General features: G+C 41.4%; 1 protein-coding gene across 5 annotated transcripts; it reads right to left on the bottom strand.

The window, feature by feature from the left end:
- Positions 1 to 907: 907 nt before the first annotated feature.
- Positions 908 to 18,772, bottom strand: SMPDL3A (sphingomyelin phosphodiesterase acid like 3A). 5 transcript variants are annotated; one of them, XM_036317013.1, is made up of 9 exons: positions 18,454 to 18,649; positions 15,626 to 15,839; positions 14,419 to 14,563; positions 9,752 to 9,848; positions 8,452 to 8,621; positions 7,030 to 7,210; positions 4,912 to 5,036; positions 2,897 to 3,050; positions 908 to 1,122 (listed from the first exon to the last, which is right to left on the bottom strand). In XM_036317013.1, the coding sequence occupies exons 1-9, from the start codon at positions 18,563 to 18,565 to the stop codon at positions 1,055 to 1,057; spliced, it is 1,266 nt and encodes a 421-aa protein (XP_036172906.1). In that variant the 5' UTR covers positions 18,566 to 18,649; the 3' UTR covers positions 908 to 1,054. The 5 variants fall into 5 exon arrangements, with proteins under 5 accessions (XP_036172906.1, XP_036172907.1, XP_036172910.1 ...); XM_036317014.1 differs by having other exon boundaries at positions 2,936 to 3,050; XM_036317017.1 differs by lacking the exons at positions 908 to 1,122; positions 18,454 to 18,649 and adding an exon at positions 18,752 to 18,772 and having other exon boundaries at positions 2,342 to 3,050.
- Between the last annotated feature and the right edge of the window lie 1,447 nt (positions 18,773 to 20,219).

Below are 20,219 nucleotides of genomic sequence, written 5' to 3'. Positions count from 1 at the left end.
ACATAGTTATTACAATATTACTGACTATATGCTCTGTGCTGTAACTTACATCCCCGTGACTGTTTGTAACTACCAACTAGTGCTTCTTAATCCCTTCACCTTCTCCCAACCCCTCTCCCCTCTGGCAAATTAATCTCTGTATCTATGAACCTGCTTCAATTTTGTTTGTTTGTTTGTTTACATTGCACATAACAGTGAAATCATAGCGTTTGTCTTTCTCTGACTGACTCATTCAGATGTGACAATATTCAAGAGGCAGGATTCAGCTCATCTTTTAAGAGTCTAGTAACAGAATTTTCTCAGGGGCTGGACACAGATCAGATGGTATCCTAGGACTAGGCACCACCAGGAGGGCTGCTGAATTTACGAAGATTTTCCCCCATCATTCAAGATGGGAGATGGCTGTTCAAGTTAGCCAAACCATTCATAATATGTGAGAATATTAGTATTAGAAAAGGAAAGAATTCATTTGAATAGACATTTCCTAGTATATCTTAGTAGGTATGTTTTGCCCCTAAATCTCTACCCACCTAAACCAGTGGTTCTTATTAAGGACTCTTTCCCATTTCCCTCACCTTTACTCCCATCCTTCCTATCAATGTGTGGCTAAATGTTGAAACAAAACTGGTTTGAAAGTATCAATTCAAATAATCTAAACAAGGTATATTTTATAAATTTGCCAAAGCACTAGCAATAAGCAGAAGCAAATCAAGACAAGTTTTACTGTGGACATAACTTTTTAAAATAATTGAACATAACCTGAAATAAACCACAGTAAATAATAGTAACAGCTCTGATTATAGAATTGAAACATTTCTTTAACTACGGATAATGTACCTAAATGTTACTGAAACTTTGAGACCATTTATTTCCACTTTAAGATAAAAGTAAACTGAACACAAAAAGGTAGCATTAAAAGTTTTTATTGTAGAATAATGTGGGAAGGACCCTAAATGTTCACTCCCCAAGTCCCCAGAAGATGCAGAAATTCCCTCCACAATCATCCTGCAAGCCCAAGTGTGTTCACCTCCGGTGCTAGGACTCGTTGTCTGAGTCACCTCCCGCCATCTTTGGCTTTCAGCAATTTTCCTGACACGGCGCAAGCCTGTTTTCTTAAAACATCTGTCCGTTAAGTATAAAAATATATAAATACATGATGTAGTCATCTGACAATACTGACCTTAAATAGAATTGCGGGTCAGATGATTTCTAAATGATACAACTTTATAAAAATAAATTGTTGCTTTGTTTCAGTATTCTCATGTCTAAAACATACTAATTTATTTTTAAACCTAAAAATTTAAAAAAAGGTTTACCTAACAAATATTGATAGTTTCTTAGATATAATATTTTAATTTTATAATATTCACATCTTGGCCCTCTGGAAATTAAGATGAAACCAACAAGTCCTTTTTTACGTGAAGTCAAACCAGTCACCAAGATAATGAGTTTCACTTTCCTCATTGATTGATTAAAGCTCCTGACTGTATGTATTCTCCAGCAAACCAATGTACTGGGGGTACTGGGGTGTACAATCATCTCTTCCCCTAAATTCCTCAGCCTCATCCTCTTCTCTTCTCCTTTAATCCTCCCACTGAGCCTGGAAACAAGCAACAGCTGGAGAGAAGCTGTTGAGAAGCCAACAACCATGGAAGAACCCCAAAATCAACCCCATGGAATGAAAGCTCCTTTTTATCCTCTCTCCGAACGCTGTGACAAAGAAAATGCCACTGCTGCATCCCCATACGCTTCTGTGGGAAATATTCGCACCTTTCAATTCATTTCAACAGTTATTTACCAAGTGTCAGACACTGGACTAGGACCCAGGCCTTGTGCTAGCACTGCAGTTACAGTAAGTATAACTTGTGACATTCTCTCATTAAAAGTTAGCAGTACTGCTCTATCCAGTTTGGCTCAGTGGATAGAACGTCAGCCTGCAGACCAAAGGGTCCCGGGTTCAATTCTGGTCAAGGGCACGTGCCTTGGTTGCAGGCTCTTCCTTGGGCCTGAAGCCTGGTCAGGGCTCATCCAGGAGGCAACCAATCGATGGGTTTCTCTCACATCGATGTTTCTTTCTTTCTTTCCCTCTCTCTTCCATTCTCCCTAAAAAATCAATGGAAAAAATATCCTCGGGTGAGGATTTAAAAAAAGAAAAAAGCTAGTAGTACTGAAGAGCACTCCCCTTCACTCACAGAGTGAAGACAGCTAGATACCACGTGTCTGGTGATGTTTCATAGACTCCGAGATGACCCGAATGAGAAGTCCGCGTTTTCCCAAGAGGACACAGTGAGTGTAAATAGGGTTAACCGTAGTTTACACATGAGATTTAAACAGTTTGAGCTTCAGTTTACACATGGGGTTTTAATAAGAGTGAATCAATCAAACTGAAAATTATCTTTTGAAAAATAATTCATCACACTTCAGAAGAAGTCGTTTCCTTGACTATAAAAACGGCATTGTCACAAGAGTATAAATTAGATATAATCATATAAACTGGAAGACAGAAAATGTGTATCTAAACATCATTCTAGTGGGCAGTTTATATATATTTAATGTAACAAAGATTTGGAATATTAAAAATATCTTCATTTGGGCATCATAAAAAAAGAAAGCAAAGAAAGGAATTCTGTTTGCCCGCTCAGTAACTCACAAAGATTTACATAACAAGTCTCACAAACTGATCGCAGAAACAGAGCACTGTTACATTTCCTATGAACACAAGTTGTGAAATACTATAGATTGTGCTTTAGATAATAATGTTTGAGGCAATCTACATAGGAATTACGATCAAGATTCATAATTGCACAAATTTGAAAGGACTTACACAACTCATCGCAAGTTACACTGCTGTCATAACTCACAAAGTAGTAATTATAGTATTTTACAAATTTCTTACTGTCTAGGGCTGCAAATTCTTTAGCTAAGCCATACAAACTTTTTGGCTGCAAATCTTCAATGTCATAAGTCTGGGTCAGGGTGTACTCCAGCTGCCAGTTGGATTCTCCTTTTAGATTGGCATCTGTCAGGTTCAAGTAAAACTGCAACATATCCTACGGTTAAAAACGGTAAGAAAGCCTGGTTCATTCGGGGGCATATAAAACACTGTGCTGCAAGAAGAGTCCTTACTAGGCTTAATGTGCCACTCCTAATTTTAAGTTGTAGTCATTTAAAAAAGTGAGAATTGATTTTGGAGGAAGCGTCCAAATAGAAGAGCTATATTACTTTTTCACTTTAAAAAGAAATGAAAGAACATAATCCAAATTAATATAAACTACATAAAGAGATGTACAAAATAAAAAGCCTTCAATTCGCACACGTCCGAAGTGGCCACCACTAATAATATTACACCTATCAGTGGTGTGCTGGAGGCGGCTGGAACCAGCTCACAAGAGCCGATTGTCAAATTTTCAGGAATCCTGCCAGTTAGTTGATATTACTTTGGCAGCTTGAAATTGGCCATGATGGGAGTATTTACATCATGGAAATCAGCAAACACTATAAATCAAAGTGTGTGGGGGTTTTTTCTGAGTGAACAGGTTGTTAAACATTTACCAACACTCTCGTGTTACCTGTGTTGTTCTAGAGTTTATGTACAAAACAAATATAAGTATTTAGAAAATATACACCTATCTCCTATTTTTTGGCTTTTTAAAAAAATGAGGTCATACCATACAAACTTTTGGACTTTTAAAAAGTATTGAGTGCTGTATCAGGGACATCATTCTATGTTAGTACATATATACACACATGCAGATCCATATATGAGTGAGGTTCAGATCCAAAACTAGGCAACTAATAGTTGTAAAAAGATTCCTTTGAACTAATTTATCTGCCAATTGTCTTATTTCCTCATTCAATCTAATGTTTATGGATTAAACCAGATTTCCTCTGCCCTACCTCTTTTATAAAAACATATTCTAGGAAATAAAAGGACTACCTCCTATTAAGTTTATCTAGGAAAAATATATATAGTTACAACAATAGACACTATAATTGAGAAGTTCTTTCCCAATTAATTTGTTGAAAGGAGTACTACCCATAAACTAAATGCTGTCTTTCTATACTAAACTTATCTATAGCAGAGTCGTGTACAAGCTCCAGAGAACTTTTATCACAAAAATAAATGTTCAGCTCAACTTATTTCCTTTACAAATTGTTTTTCCCGACATTTATTGAGCACTTAAGAGGAGCCAAGCATTTCCTTAGTGCTTTATATATATATAATCCTCACAGCAACTCAGTGAAGGCAGTAATATTTTAATCCCCATTTTACAAAGGAATAGACTCAGACGGAGAAGTTAGGTGATACAGCTCATGAGACAGTATGGGTTCAGAACCTATACTCTCCTTCATAACTTTATTCTAAAGAAGAGTCATTAATAACAAATAAGGCTTAGTGAAAAGTTTCAGCACATATACAAGTCCACAGATAAGACACTACCTAATGAAACCTTCATCTAACTCAGTGGTTCTCAACCTTGGCTGCACATTAGAATCACCTGGGAATCTTTTTAAAATCCTGATTTCTGGGCCTCTCCTCTGGAAATTCTGTTTCTTTGTTACTAATGTTGTGGCCCCACCCCATCACAAAGAAACAGAATTTCCGGAGGATGAGGCCCAGAAATCAGGATTTTAAAAAGATTCCCAGGTGATTCTAATGTGCAGCCAAGGTTGAGAACCACTGATCTAACTGAACGTGAAGTCTAGAGGTTTTAGAGAAGCAGCCTCCCAAAGGCTGACCTCATGAGCCCACACTTACAAAAGCTGACCTTCCAAATATAAAGAGGAAGACATTGGAGTTTTACATAAAACACAGCGCACACAGCTCTGCTGAAAACATTCAACTCAACTGCTGAAAGCTATGAAGACATGTACAAGTATGGGGTCAATTCTAAAATTGTACCAACTTACCAATAACTTATAATCATGAGGATCGTACTGAAACAGTCTGACTCCAGGGTTGTTGGTCTCTTTCTGTAAAGCGCCCTTCACTGGGGTAACAGCAGGAGCCACAAACGCAGAATTTATTGGACTTCCTGGACAAAACATGTGCACATAAAAAATATTTGTTTAGCCGAAACCGGTTTGGCTCAGTGGATAGAGCGTCGGCTTGCGGACTGAAAGGTCCCAGGTTCGATTCCGGTCAAGGGCATGTACCTGGGTTGCGGGCACATCCCCCAGTGGGAGATGTGCAGGAGGCAGCTGATCGATGTTCCTCTCTCATCGATGTTTCTAACTCTCTATCTCTCTCCCTTCCTCTCTGTGAAAAATCAATAAAATATATTTAAAAAATATATATATATATTTGTTTAGAGACTGAGTTTAACTATATTGAAAATATGAACAAGTTCCAGGTTAAGAGATTAATAGACATAGTAGGCCAAAAATATATGATCTTTAATGATTCCTGACTTGAAACATCTGTCAGAAACACTTTTGAGAAAATAGAAACATTTTATTATGGGTTGGTATTAAAAGATAGCAAAGAATTATTATTAATTTTGTTAGATAAATTAAAGGTATTATGATTATGTAAGTGACTCATGTATTTTAGCAATGTATCCAGAAGCATGTAGGGCTAAGACATCTGATGTTAAGATTCACTTTTAGATAATTCAGGAAAAAATTTAAAAAATGGATAGGTAAAGCAAATGTGGCAAAATCTTGATAGATGTTAAAATAAATGATGGTACATGAGTTTGTTTTACCATTCTCTCTGCTCTCGGATATTTAAAATGTTTCATAATAAAAAATTCAAGTTATTACAAGTACACACACATGTCCTGTACCTCTACCTGAAACAATATTCCAATGATTACATAATAAATATTTGATTTAAGTGTCACCATGTTTTATACATACCATAGAACTAAATTTCTGAGTAAAAAAAACTATCAACTTCTAAAAGATCATCATTTTTACCAAGACCACCCATTCCAAATAAAAGAGGTAAAGCATTTCAAAAATTTTCCCCAATTACTGAAAAAAACACATATTGATTTTTCTCTACACTGACTACTAGAAAATCAGAAGTCTTGCTTTGTTAACTCTCAAGTTTTCTACCCTGGTGCAGAAATAATTTTTTAAAATAGATCATCATTGTTCAGTTTGATGCTAGAGTTTCTTCTGTGTTTTTTTTTTTCTTTTAATGCTGAGTCATTAACAATGCATATAAGTACTTAAAAGAGTTTATTATGTTTTACTTTAAACCAATGGTAAATTGTCCTTTGCTTTTTATATTAAGTAAAATCTGGTGCTGGATTTAATGAAACATTTAATTTGCTAACTCAGTAAACATTACCAGCGTTTCGATGCTTTGCTTTAGCATCTTGGATTGGGGCGATACGAACAAAATGTCGTATTACTGTTACAGGGCAGTAAGAGGCTAGGAAAATCCAGAGCAAGTGACTAGGGAACCTGAGGCAGGAGAGTTAAAACAAGGCTGAACAGTGTGAGCAATTTACAACCAGCTTGTAAATAACAAGCCATTATCTTCCCCAGCCAAGGACACGTGAGAGCAAATGGTTAAAATCCTCCCTAAGGAGAGAATGCAGAAAAGGAGGGGGGAAGAGGAAAGGAAGAAAAGGCAGTTTTACTCCCTAAGCAGAGCAGCCAGCAGCCTCAAGGCTTGGCAAGTTAAAGTTTCCAGGTGCTTCTCATGAATTCTGGGAAGGACACAAGATAGAAAGGGACCTTGAGAATGAATCTGTACCAAAATATTCAGCAGAGGGATGCTGAAACCTATAGACAGGAGGGTATATATGCCTCGGACCCCCACCCCACTCACTCTTCAGATTAGCTGGGACCCATCTGTGCTTCCTAAGCCAGATGCATAGATTTGCTTGCCTTGCTTCTTTAATAAAGGTGCATGCTTTAATTGCTTTAATAAAATTGGCTTCATCACAACACAATCAAGGCCTCTTGTATAAATGCATTTATGTGAAAAGACGAGAATCGAGGTTGGGGACAGCCCTCTCCCTCTGACCCAGAGGGCTGTCTGATATCTGTAAGAGGTGCTTCTAACATTACCTTTTTCATCTGAAAGAACCATGATGCTGTCTTTGTGAGTGTGTCCATAAAATTGTCCTGCAATGACATTGCTGTACTTTCTAAAAATATCTATCAGTTTCTCATTATACAATTCTCTCATGGCTGTAGTGCCCATTGAATAGGGCAGATAGCCCACTGGGATATGTGCTATGATGTACACCTGGGGAAAGAAACACAGGAGAACTGATGAGAATCTTTCTGCACATTTGTCGTAACTAAATGACATTTAGATACCCAAGATCAAAAGTATATTAATTAAAATTTAGAAAGCCAATATGCCATCTCTCCTATTTATTACCAAAAAATATGAAATTAGAAAACTATTTATTTCACTATATATGCTCTTGTCTCATTTAAACTACACTGCTGCCCTAGCCAGTTTTGCTCAGTGGATAGAGCATTGGCCTGCAGACTAAAGGGTCCCAGGTTTGATTCCAAACAAGGGCACATGACCGGGTTGCAGGCTTGATCCCCCACCAGTAGGGGGCGTGCAGGGGGCAGCCAATCAATGATTCTCTCCATTCATTGATGTTTTTATCTCTCTGTCTCTCTCCTTTCCTCTCTGAAATCAATAAAAAAATATATATCTATACTAATAAAAGGGTAATATGCTAATTAGATTGCATAGACCAGACGTCTTCTGGAGGTCCTTCTGGACAAAGCCATGGTGGCAGAGGCTGAGGCAGAGGCAGTTAGGGGCTATCAGGCAGGCAGAGCAGTTAGGGGCAACCAGGCTGGCAGGGGAGAGCAGTTAGGGGAGATCAGGCTGGCAGGGGAGAGCAGTTAGAGGTGATCAGGCCAGCAGAGGAGCAGTTAGGGGCATCAGGCAAGCAAGCAGAGGTGGTTAGGGGCAGTCAGGCAGGAGGGCAGAGGCGGTTAGGGGTGATCAGGCAGGCAGAATGGTTAGGAGTGATCAGACAGGCAGGCAGGTGAGCAGTTAGGAGCCAGTGGTCCTGGATTGCGAGAGGATGTCCAACTGCCAGCAGTCGGACATCTCCCAAGGGGTCCCAGATTAGAGAGGTTGCAGGCTGGGCTAAGGGATACGCCCTCCCCCCCACCCCCCGCACGAATTTCACGCACTGGGCCACTAGTTAAAAATAATAAATAAACTTCACTGTTGATCATATATGTTAACTGTGACATTGGTCACAATTATTTTAATATCAGCTTTTTTTATATGAACTGATGTCAATCAATCCTCAAAACATTAAAAGCAAAACAAAATAAAACAAATAACAAGAGATAAATTATCATGCATTTCATATGAAAACATCTTCAAATTTTACTATTTTTATTAATACCTGACATGCACCTCCCCCCCCCCCCCCCCGCCCCAGTTTAATAAATACACAAATTTAGCCCTCTGTTTATCCCATTATGATTTGGGTCTATGAAATCTACCTTCTCATTATTTTGCTGAGAGATATTCAGTGTATTTTCTAGCCATTCAAACTGATTTGCTGGGTCACTCCTATTCAGAGTCACAATATCTGGGCCGTAGTACAAGTTTGTGTTTAGGCTGATGATCCTAAGGTTTGGATTAGTTGAAACTTTCTGTGAATAAAAGCCACCTATAAAAACAAATTTAAACACATTCTAGAGAAACACACAAATATGCAGTCACTATGAAAGCAAATTCTTCATTAAGATTTACAAAAAAAAAAAAGATTTACAAACCAGCCAGGATGGTTATATTTATACTAGAGGCCTGGTGCATGAAATTTGTGCATGGGTAGGGTCCCTAAGCCTGGCCGGCGATCAGGGCCGATCTATGGGGTGACCGGCAGGATGATTGGTGGCCCCCATTGGCACCCACCTTGGCCAGCCTGGCGCTGCCCGCTTGCTGGCCCCACCCCCGCCCCCACCGCTCGCCTCCCTCTGTGGGGTGACCAGTGGGGTGATCAGGGGAGGTCCCCACTGGCACCTGCCTTGGCTGGCCTGGGGCCTGGGGCAGCTCCTGTGTTGAGCGTCTGCTCCCTGGTGGTCAGTGCACATCACAGCGACTGGTCATTTCACCGGTCTTTCTGCCGTTCAGTCAATTTGCATATTAGGCTTTTATTACATAGGATCTCATTGTTTAGTTTGTATATACACAGGCCATCATTAGGTAAGAATTAGGTTTAACAAACACTATGGAAAATCTACATGTGCCAGGTCCAATGTTCGCTCTTCTATACATAAAAGTAACGAGAGTTGTTTCCAATATTCAGGTGAAAATACAACAAATATATTGGCACTAGACAATGAGGTACTGAATTTTGTAAAAGAAATATTAATATACCAACTCTTACTCTTGTATGATTGGGGAAGTTGAGAATTATTGTGAAATACAAAATCCAAAGAATGGCAACACACATGGATCTTGCCAGAGACCAATGAAGAAATGGCAGACAAACCAAAGATACTACACTCTCTATGGAGATGAAGCTTAAAGGCATAAGCCCACTGACACCAGCAAACCAGTGGCAATAGAACACCCAAGAGTCTACTGTCAGAGCTAGTCACTGAGATGCTGGCCCTGGGCCCACTCACCATCCCTGACTCTCTCTCCTCGGCTTTCAAACATGATTTGTGGCCTCCAGAAAAACTGGGCACAGAGGCTCTTCAGAATTGGCACAGCCAAGCAAATATGAAAGACCTACGTCTAAACAACGTTAATAAAAATAGAGGCAAAATAGAGATGAGTACATCTTTCACCTACCTTTCTTTAAAGTCTGAATAGCTTCTTCATCTAGCCATGGTTTCCAGAGGTTTGCTACTGCACTGTACACCTTGCTGGTGAATGCAGGCAGTTGATCCTGGCCACAAACAATATAAGTCACCATTGAAACTCTAATGAATATGTGGGTCAATTAACTAAACATTGCTTGAGTGTTTACTACTATGTTAGGTATCTGAAAATGCAAAGATGAATACTAGATCTTCAAGGAATTTATAACTTAGTTGGAGAGACGGGGACAAAATACAATCAATCACCTATAAGACAGTGCACAAGGTACTACTGCAGAGGTTCTGGGAGTATAGAAGCAAGAACAATCAAGTCTGGCCCAAAGAGTCAGCAGGGAGAGACAATAGAGCAGTTGAACCAGGCCTTGAATAATGATTCATCAAGTTGACAAAAAAAGGATCAGACAGAGAAGGGCAAATGCCTTATGATTTCACTTATATGTGAAATCTAGATCTCTTACCCTCTGAGACAGCATGGAAGGACTTGGAGAGTATTATCTTAAGTGAAATAAGCCAGTCAGAGAAAGACAAGTATCACATGTGGAATCTCACTCATATGTGGAATCATAGCATGTGGAAGGAATGGAAAAAAATTAGAATAAGTCCTCTGAAATGTTAACACTAGTAAAAAACTTCTTAACCTCTTATAGATTTATAACCATAAAAATTTGATTTGAAGAAGTCTCTTATGTCAGCCTGAATTTTATCAACATGTTGATTTTTAATGGTGTACTAGATGTATAAAACATTATTTTTATTATCATAAAGTATATTTTATCATCCTATTTATCATACTACAATAATATATGTTTATGTGACATAAGCTCTAAGGGAGAAAAAAACAAAACTTTAAGAAAGTAGATACTGAATAGAAACCCAGAAAGCATTTGTAAAATTGGGTAATTATTCCTACTTTGGTCTTTAAAAAATATAATAAAAAACTGATGCCATTTTATTCACTATCCTCATTTCCTTGTATAATAGTGATAGAGACCTTTTCTTAAAGGAGTTTCCTCGTTATCATTAATAAAAATGCTTAGTTATGTCTCAAGATGACACCCGAGTCACCTTAGTTCCTAATACATATGCCTAGTACATAATGAAAGTATAAATACATTCAGAGCAAGTAATAAGCAAATAACTTGTTTTAACTGGAACTAATTATCCAAAGCATATTTTCAGTTCGTGTCAGAGATCAGAGTCACCTGTCTGAAAATTACACAATAGCATAGGCCAATCCAGATTCTGATTTAGAATTAGTTGTCATTGCCCTGGCTGGTGTGGCTCAGTTGGTTGGGCGTCATCCTATGTACCAAAAGGTTGCACCAAAACGCTGACAGTTCCATTCCTGGTCAGGGCACATGCCTGGGTTTCAGGGGCGATCCCTGGTGGGGGGTGTAGAGGAAGCAGCCGATCAATTTTGCACTCTCATATTATGATGTTTCTCTCTCCCTCTCCTTCCCTCTCTCTAAAAATCAATTTAAAATAAAAATTAAAAATTGGTCATCGTCATCAAAAAAAACCCTAAAGTTTCAACCATGTGTTTACTTTGAGATGGAAACCAAGGTACTAACATGGTCTAGTGGAATCTTAAAATTATATAAAAAGCACTCTACACTTTTCCATTTTAAATATGAGAAATATCAGCACCAGAGAACTTAGGTGATTCATCCAGGAACAACTGGTCAGTCACAGAGCAGGCTCGAAATCCCAGGTCTTTGCGCCATCACGCTTACCTCCACTTATCTATTGGACCATACTATCATCTCAGTTCGTTTGGGCTATGACATGACCACTGCTGAGAAATGAGGTATTCAGTGGGACCCACCCGTAAGTTCCATGGCACCAGCCTTACCAGTTTAGGAGTGAATGAGGACCCTGGCCCAGACTGCTTTCTTGGGCGGGTGGCCACTGGAAGGAATCCCCGGGCTGCCCACACGAATATCACCTTCTGATGGAATGGGTGGGGACATGCCTCTGTATGTGTACGTTTATGTAGCTATGTTTATGTACATGTTTATGGGGTTTTAATGGAAACAACACTTGTCATCTGTATTTGTTACTAACACCCTCCAGAATTCAATCGCAGGTATCAGTCTCTAGTAATATTGTGGTGAGGCTTTCATGTTACATTTGACATTCCTGAAATGTGACATGTGGGATGGGAGGATGGGAGTAGAATAATAAAAATATTTTAAAATATAAAGTCATAAGCTAGAAAGAGAAAAAAATTAACTGTTTAAGGCAGTGATGGCGAACGTTTTGAGCTCGGCGTGTCAGCATTTTGAAAAACGCTAACTTAACTCTGGTGCTGTGTCACATATAGAAATTTTTTGATATTTGCAACCATAGTAAAACAAAGACTTATATTTTTTATATTTATTTTATATATTTAAATGCCATTTAACAAAGAAAAATCAACCAAAAAAATGAGTTCGCGCGTCATAGGTTCGCCATCACTGGTTTAAGGTATGCCGACTGTCCAATTTATCTTAGCTGTACACGTAATAGGATACAGTTTAGAAGTTGGGTGGTACCTACATCTTTGAATTATTATAAGATGTGACTTCATAAAAAGAAGACAAAGGAGACATCTGTAATACGTTCAACAATAAAGATTTTAAAAAATAAAAAAAATAAATTAAAAGAAGACAGAGATAAAAGTAAAAAGAAAGAAATCCTCAAAGGAGATAGGACAATGCATCGCATGCCACAGCTTAATGCTATAACAAAGTTGTGCCTTTTCATAAAGTGTCACTAATTCTCACAAAAATTCTGCCAGGAGGGAATTGTTGCTCCTATTTGCAAATGAGTGACCTATGGATCAGGGACATTAAGTGAATTATCCAAGTTGGTCAAGCTGTTAGAAGCAAGGCGAGATGAGGATTTAAATTCTAGTGAATGTGACTCTACACCTCACTTTTCCCCCGTACCAGTCTTCCTGTCACCTAATAAAACAATGTGTGTAACCTCTGGCCCCCGGAGACCCTCACCCCCAAGCCTCTGCACCCTGTGCTCTAACATTTCAGTGGTCACAAAAGTTGACCAGTTTGAGAGGCCAACTCACAAAGACTCACACTGTGTTCATCTGAAGGCTGGAGGTCAGTGTCAAGAAGTCACTTGAAACTTACCCTCGTCCCAGAGCACAACTTTTCAAAATCACTCTATGCAGGTTAGATTGACTAATATAATCAAAACTCTCATGAAGCATCCTTTTGACATGAGATGGGAAAGATATTCTAAGCAAAAAGAAAAATGTAGACCAAGAGCGGCAGGACAGCAAACATCATAATCCAGAGGTGTTGAGTATGTTACTCTGGCAAGAGCAAGGGATGTGTGCAAGGGCACTGGTCTAGCTGCACAGAAAAGACCCAGGATGTGGGCTCCGCCCCTGAGTGATTGTGAGTGCTTGAACAAGCAACTTAACATTTCTAGGCCTGCTTTCTCATCTATAAAATGAAGAGTAGATCTAGACCAGTGATGGCGAACCTTTTGAGCTCGGCGTGTCAGCATTTTGAAAAACCCTAACTTAACTCTGGTGCCGTGTCACATATAGAAATTTTTTGATCTTTGCAACCATAGTAAAACAAAGACTTATATTTTTGATATTTATTTTATATATTTAAATGCCATTTAACAAAGAAAAATCAACCAAAAAAATGAGTTCGCGTGTCACCTCTAACACGCGTGTCATAGGCTCGCCATCACTGATCTAGACCAACGTCAGCAAACCTCTTCTACAAAGGGCAAAATAATAAGTAGGATAGGCTTATGAGTGATACGATCTGTCACAACTATTCTGCTCTGCAGTGGGTGCAAAAGAAGCCGTAGGCAACACAGGAAGAATGGGCATACTTGTGTTTCAATAAAACTTTATTTAAAACAGGTGGCAAGCCAATTTGGACCAGAGGCCCTGATTTGCCATGCTCTGGACTAAACAATAATCTCTGAGATTTCTTAAATCTGTACAAATCGAGGGTTCTACACTATTATAACAAGACCTTGAAACCAAAGCTGGTATTAGCTGTTACACACAGGCTGCTTAACAAAGAGCTGCTCTGATAAGTTGAAGCTCAGCTGTCTATATCAGGCATTAAATATTCTGAATACAGTCTCTGCCTTGAATCACATCTTAACTAGATAAACGGGGTTTGAACCTGAACCTCTCTCTTTGGTTCTTATGATAGTTTGCTATGTTTTTAAAGTTTTCGATCACAATCCAGCTTAGATTAGGGTGTGGTGAGCTTTGTATGCCTAATTGTTATTCTGAAAAACATAAACATTTGTCAATGTTAACCTTCCTCCTTAACTGAATCATGCAAATATGAATAAATGACAAAATTACTCAAAAGAAAGGCGAAATAAAGGGAGATTATAAAGAAAAAGAAAAATTAATAGTTCACAAACTAGGTATGTGCTTCCAAAAACTCACTATGGACATAACATTTTATGAGTTATTAAGAGTCATTTTAAAGTCCTCCAAACATTCATCTTGCCTTCATTGGTGGTTAGCATTAAGAGCACACTCTGCCTCAATGAGCCCCACTCCACAGCTTACCATCAGCCAGTTATTGTCACAATTTTTACACCACTGATGGGAAAAATCCTTTAAGCACTTCTGGAAGTTAAGGTCAGATTTACCTGTGGCCAATAGTCATGATTCCCCAGTGCAGGGAAAACCTGGAGATTTGGAAAGAGAGTCTGGACAGTGGTTGTCATATTAGCGATCACCATTATGACTGTGTCTGTTGAGAGTTCATACACTGGAACATGAGGTGGGCTATCCCTGAAAATAACAAAGAATCATAGAGAACAAAGTCAGGTTACATAAGAAATTCATGAGACTTATGCATAATGCCTTGCTGTGTACTGTCTTTGCAAACCTCCGCCATCCAACAGCAGATGTGAGTGAAGAGTTGACAAACTACTCTTCATTTACCTTTCTCCCACAAAGAATCTCATTTTAAAAATGTGTGTAATCACAAAAGATAAACTAGGAATCTCAGCCTGTTTTACTGCCTGACTGCAGATTTATGAGAAATAATAAATTTTAGTAAATTAAAAGCACAGATTCCAGAGCCAAAATGCCTGGATTAAAAATCCCAGCTTTGCCCTGGCTGGTTTGGCTCACTGGATAGAGCGTCGGCCTGGGGACTAAAAGGGTCCCAGGTTCGACTCCAGTCAAGGGCATGTACCTTGGATGCAGGCACATTCCCAGTAGGGGGTGTGCAGGAGGCAACTGATCGATGCTTCTCTCTCATCCATGTTTCTAACTCTCTATCCCTTTCCCTTCCTCTCTGTAAAAAATCAATAAAATATATATTTTTAAAAATCCCAGCTTTGCCACTCACTTGCTGTGTGCACTCGGGCAAGTTACTTAGATGCTCAGTGCTTTCATTTCCTTATATGTAAAATGGAGAAAATAATAATACTGTTTCAGGTACAGGAAATAGAGGCCTCTTCACTCTATCATAATGGATGGAATATTTCATTATACCACCAGAGGATGCTGTTTGCAAAACTGCTATCACAGGTTAACTCCCATTTTTGCCATTTGTTTTTATTATTTAATCAAGACTTTTATCACATTACTAAGTGACAAAATATCAAGATACAGATATAAGTGTGCTGCTTATGGATTCATGTCCTAGCATCAGCATATTTCTAGAGTGTGTACTCTAAAAAACACACAATTCTAAAAATTTTATCTCTAATAATGTTGATTAATTTGAATGACCTGGAATTTCTTAAACCAAATAATTTTAAAACATAATTAATCTTATGGAATTCAGCAATCTAATGAAGCTTAAGACACTGAGTAACTCCTGGTACTTATATAATAACTTACCCTGTCCATATCATGAAAGATGCTTCTTGTCCCGAATTTTTAATAAAATCAAATGCTGACAAGATAAGGTGGTATGGAGAATCACACATAACATCTCCAAAAGGGCCAGGATTGGAGGCATTTGTGCCTTTGGACGAAGCACACACTTTTGTGTGGTCATCTGTGATGTGGTAAGTAGGGTCTAAGTGTAAGTCAGTCACATGCCAGAACTGTCCTGGTGATTAGAAAAGAAATGGTGTTAAATCTAATTCTTTTTTCGGTCTTTCTACGTAAACATTTCCAGTAGGATGACAGGTTGTTGCTCCTCCCTGTGATATCCCTCTCTCTCACTCACCTCATGTAACATGGATGCTGACACCTACTGTGATTAAGGGACATGAGATTATAAATATACTACATTTTTGTAAACCAAAACTGGAAACACATTAAGGACATATTCATCTTATATAATTTAATACCTAGATGTATATATCTCTAGCATCTAGAATATGTCTGACCTACATTAGGCTCTCAACAAACATTCTTTAATTAGGCATAGGCAAATTTCAGGATTCCCTCCGGCAATGAAAGCTAAACTAGAACCAGTTTCTCCAGGCTTGCAGTCCAGTGTTCTTTCCACTACACTGGATTCCCAGACAGGTAAGTGAGGGGTAATTACTTAGATGCACTGGAGGGTGTCTTTAAATAGTAGCTAAGAATGAGCTCCGACAGGCCCTTAACCTGAGATTTATGAATAGTGAGCCTTAGGAGGCCTCACCTTCTACTTCTAATAAAATTGTATATAAAATGCTGAGTGTGTATATGTGTGTGCATGTGTGCGTGTGTGTGTGTCCCCAAGACCATAGACCTGGCAGGCGGCAGAGCCCACATTCCAATTCAGATTCTCGGGTTAACAATCCAAAGTTCTTTTCCCTAACCACAACTACTTTCTTTAAAAATATTTCCACAAATATGTGTGTGTTGTCAACATAGGTACGTAAATGCTCAAAATTATACCCCCCAAAAAAACTTACTTATCTTAAATGTTTTAATTTATCCTAGAGGATCTGGTAAACCATGTTTGGACATACTGCTGTTTAAAATATGTGCTTCTGTTCACTAGTATTTGTTTATGTCAGTTCCTACCAAATAGTCCAGCAGGACCTGACCTACCAAAGCTAAGGAGCTGTGGCTAAACACACTCTGGTGGGTTTTTGTCCTCTTGACCACCAGGACTTGGGCAGGAAAGTGAGACTGGGCACTGGCGTGCGCACACACATACACACCACATAAGTGAGCCGGAGGCCGTCATGGTGGGTGTTGTAAGGAAATCCAGACATTCTGGGTTGGGTTGGGGGTTTACATCAAATGAAAAAGTAAAAGAATATATCCAATGTGAAACGGCCGAGTCCACACTTCAGCAGCTTTTTGAAGTTCCCTTTCCCTTCCTCTTCCCCGGGGGGATTCAACCTTGCTGCTTTCCTACCAAACGACGGAGGTGGGAGTGGCGATTCGCTGGACCCCCGCCTGGTGTCACTGAAGCCTTCAGCGATCGGATTCTCAAAAGCAGAAGGTGAACTTGCCATTGGTTTCCCCCCACACACACACACCCCCATGCCACCGGGGACCTTTTATCTCTGAATCCTACACAGCCACCCGATTAAGCACGGCTCCAGCTTTAATGAGAGCAGGAACCAGCAGACAAAAGTGTTTTGGAACAACTTCTTACGCCTGACAGTTGGGAAACCGTTCTTGCTTTCAACTGCCTAAGAGCTGAGTCATGAGGACTTGGCTTTCAGAGAGGAGGCATTTTCCGCACTGCACTCCCCACGTCACATGAGAAAGGGCGACAGATAAGACCGGAGGTTTCAGGACTCAGCACTGCGCCGATGCCCCAAACACCTGGCTAACGTTCCCCTCTCTAAACAACAGAGCAATTGTTTTAAAGGGAGTCTGGGAGGTGTGGGCACCTTGATCTTTGCAACTGACGGCTCAGGTGGCATTGTGAAGTCTCTCGTCCAACATTTATCTGTCCTGGGCCAGTGGCTCTCACACTGTCGCGTCTACCAGAATCACCATGAGAGCTTCTTAAACAGATTGCTGAGCCCCGATCCTCGGAGTTTCGGAATCGATAGGCGAAGGTAGGGACGGAAAACTTGCATTTCTCACAAGTTTAGGTGATGAGGCTGCTGGCGGCCCCGGCCCACACTTTGAGAACCAGCGCTGCAACAGGCACCGTGCAAAGCGCTGAGCATGAGCGAGACCGCTCGCGCCCGCAGCCCGGCATCGGGGCAACGTGAAAAGAAGGTCCCAACCTGGACTCGGGGTGGGTCGCCCCGAGGCTGTGATCGCGCTCTGCCTGGGGGAGGGGGCAGAAAATGTCACCACTCTCGGCGGCGGGGACCGAAGATCCTCCGAGCCCCACTGAAAGGGACACCCGGCGGCGTGCGGAGCGCCCTCGGCTCCCCTCCGCTCTGCGCGGACTCGGGGCCGCGGGAAGCGCGGGAAGCCGACTCCCAGATGTTCCCCGGAGGCGCAGCTCCCTTCCTTCCTTGCCCGGGGGCAAAGCACCTGGACACTAAGGGCAACCCCTGCCAGGAGCGGGCTCCGGCCGCCGCGCGCCCGCGTGGAGCGCCCTCGGGCGCGGGGACTCCTCCCGCGGAGCCCGACCTCCCGGCGGGTGGGCTGGGCGCTCGGGCCCCGCGTCGCCCTCGCCCTCCCCGCGCTCCGCTCGCCAGGCTCCCGGCCGGGGCGCTCGGCCTGTCCCGGGCACTTTTCTGACTTTGCGCGGCGCTTCCGCCCCAGCGCTCCCGGGCCCCTCGGGGGAGGGAAGGTCACGGACGACTCACCAACCGCCGGAGCGGGACTCGAGCGGCGGGCGGGCGCCAGGGGCAGCCCCAGGCCGGGGTGGCCGAGCCAGACCACCCACAGGCAGCAGAGGAGCGCGTCCCGCAGCGCCATCGCGGGCACAGCCGCAGCCCGGGAGACGGGAGCGGTCCTGGGCTCCACTGGGCCGCCGGGCCCGGAGGTGGAGGTGGGGGGAGGCGGGCGAATGTATGTGTAGACGCCCGGCGGTCACGTGCGAGGGCAGAGTCTGCAGCCACTCGGGTTAGCCTGGCCTCCGGGAGCTGTCTAATGATTACTTGCCTTTCGGCGGCTCGGCGTCGGTGATCGCCCCGGGAAGGAATGTGTTTGGGCCAGGCCACCCGGCCCTACAGCTGAGGGCCTGCTCCGCAGAAGGGACGCGGGAAACCTTCAAGTATCTGATTCGGAGGAGACCGATATCGCGCAACTCGGTGTGGCTCCTGAACTAGCAGCCTCAGCACTGCCTGCGCATTCGAGTTAAAATGAAAATCCCCAGGCTCCACAGCGGGCCGACTGGATCAGAAAGTCTGGGGGTGGAGCCCAGACATTTGGGTTTTTACAAGCGAAAGGGATGGTGATGGTCCATGACGACTTCTCAGTACCCTAGGTCTGGGAGTCTTGTTTGTTAAAAAAAAAACAACAAAAAAAAAAACCACAAAATTCAACTAGTACACGTGAAGATCAATTTGGCTTTATTAAGTGATTCCTACATTGGGGAGCATGCCATCTAGCAACCAGAGGACTCTGGAGGAGTTGTACAAGATGCAAGGCTTTTATAGGAAGAAGGGTGGGACAAGGGAAAACATTGGGAGAGCAAGACTTCTGGGGGAGGGGAGGGCACAAGGGTTTTTATCATGCAGATTGCCTCTTCTTTCTATGGGGGAGTGGGGTGGAGAGAGCCCACATGACCAATTTTTCATTTTTAACATTGTTTCTTCTTGAGGCACACATATACTAATTACTAAAAATCTGCAGCACTCCAAAAATATATATTTTTTGCTGATCTGACAAAAAATAGATATAATTTTGATTCATTCACACTGGACAGCTATTGTGTTGGATGTTGTCATTTGTTTTTAAAGTTTGTTTTAACTTTAAAACAAACCTTAAAACAGACCTCAGCTCTCCTACTATTTTGCAAGCATGTCAGGAGTAGGACTGCATTTTGTGTGTGTGTGTGTGTGTGTGTGTATTTTTTATTGACTTCAGAGAGGAAGGGAGAGGGAGAGACAGAAACATCATTGATCAGCTGCCTCCTGCATGCCCCTTACTGGGGATCAAGCCAGCAACCCAGCCATGTGTCCTGACCAGGAATCCAACTGTAACCTCTTGGTTCATAGGTCAACCAGTGAGGCACACCAGCTGGGCTCTTGTCATTTTTTATGTGACAATCTAAGGAAAAAGAGATCAGTGCCCCTGACTAGTCAGGTTTTGCATGTCTCAAAAATTCTCACAGCACACCAGTTGGAAATTGCTGAATTACCTCATTGGTGTTAACAGAAAATTTTAGATTGGTTCATTAAGATTATATTTCTGGAGGGAGAACCAAGATGGTGGCATAGGCAAACACCTGTACACCTGTACTTGCTGCCTCCCACAACCACATCAAAATAACAACTAAAATACATAACAACTATCATCTAGAACAGGGGTGGGCAAACTTTTTGACTCGAGGGCCACAATGGGTTCTTAAACTGGACCAGAGGGCCAGAACAAAAGCATGGATGGGGTGTTTGTGTGAACTAATATT

The sequence above is a fragment of the Myotis myotis genome, unplaced genomic scaffold (genome assembly GCF_014108235.1).
Source record: "Myotis myotis isolate mMyoMyo1 unplaced genomic scaffold, mMyoMyo1.p scaffold_m19_p_7, whole genome shotgun sequence".
Lineage (NCBI taxonomy): Eukaryota > Metazoa > Chordata > Mammalia > Chiroptera > Vespertilionidae > Myotis > Myotis myotis.
Note: the sequence above shows the minus strand (reverse complement) of the source record. Positions and strands in the feature narration are given on the sequence as shown.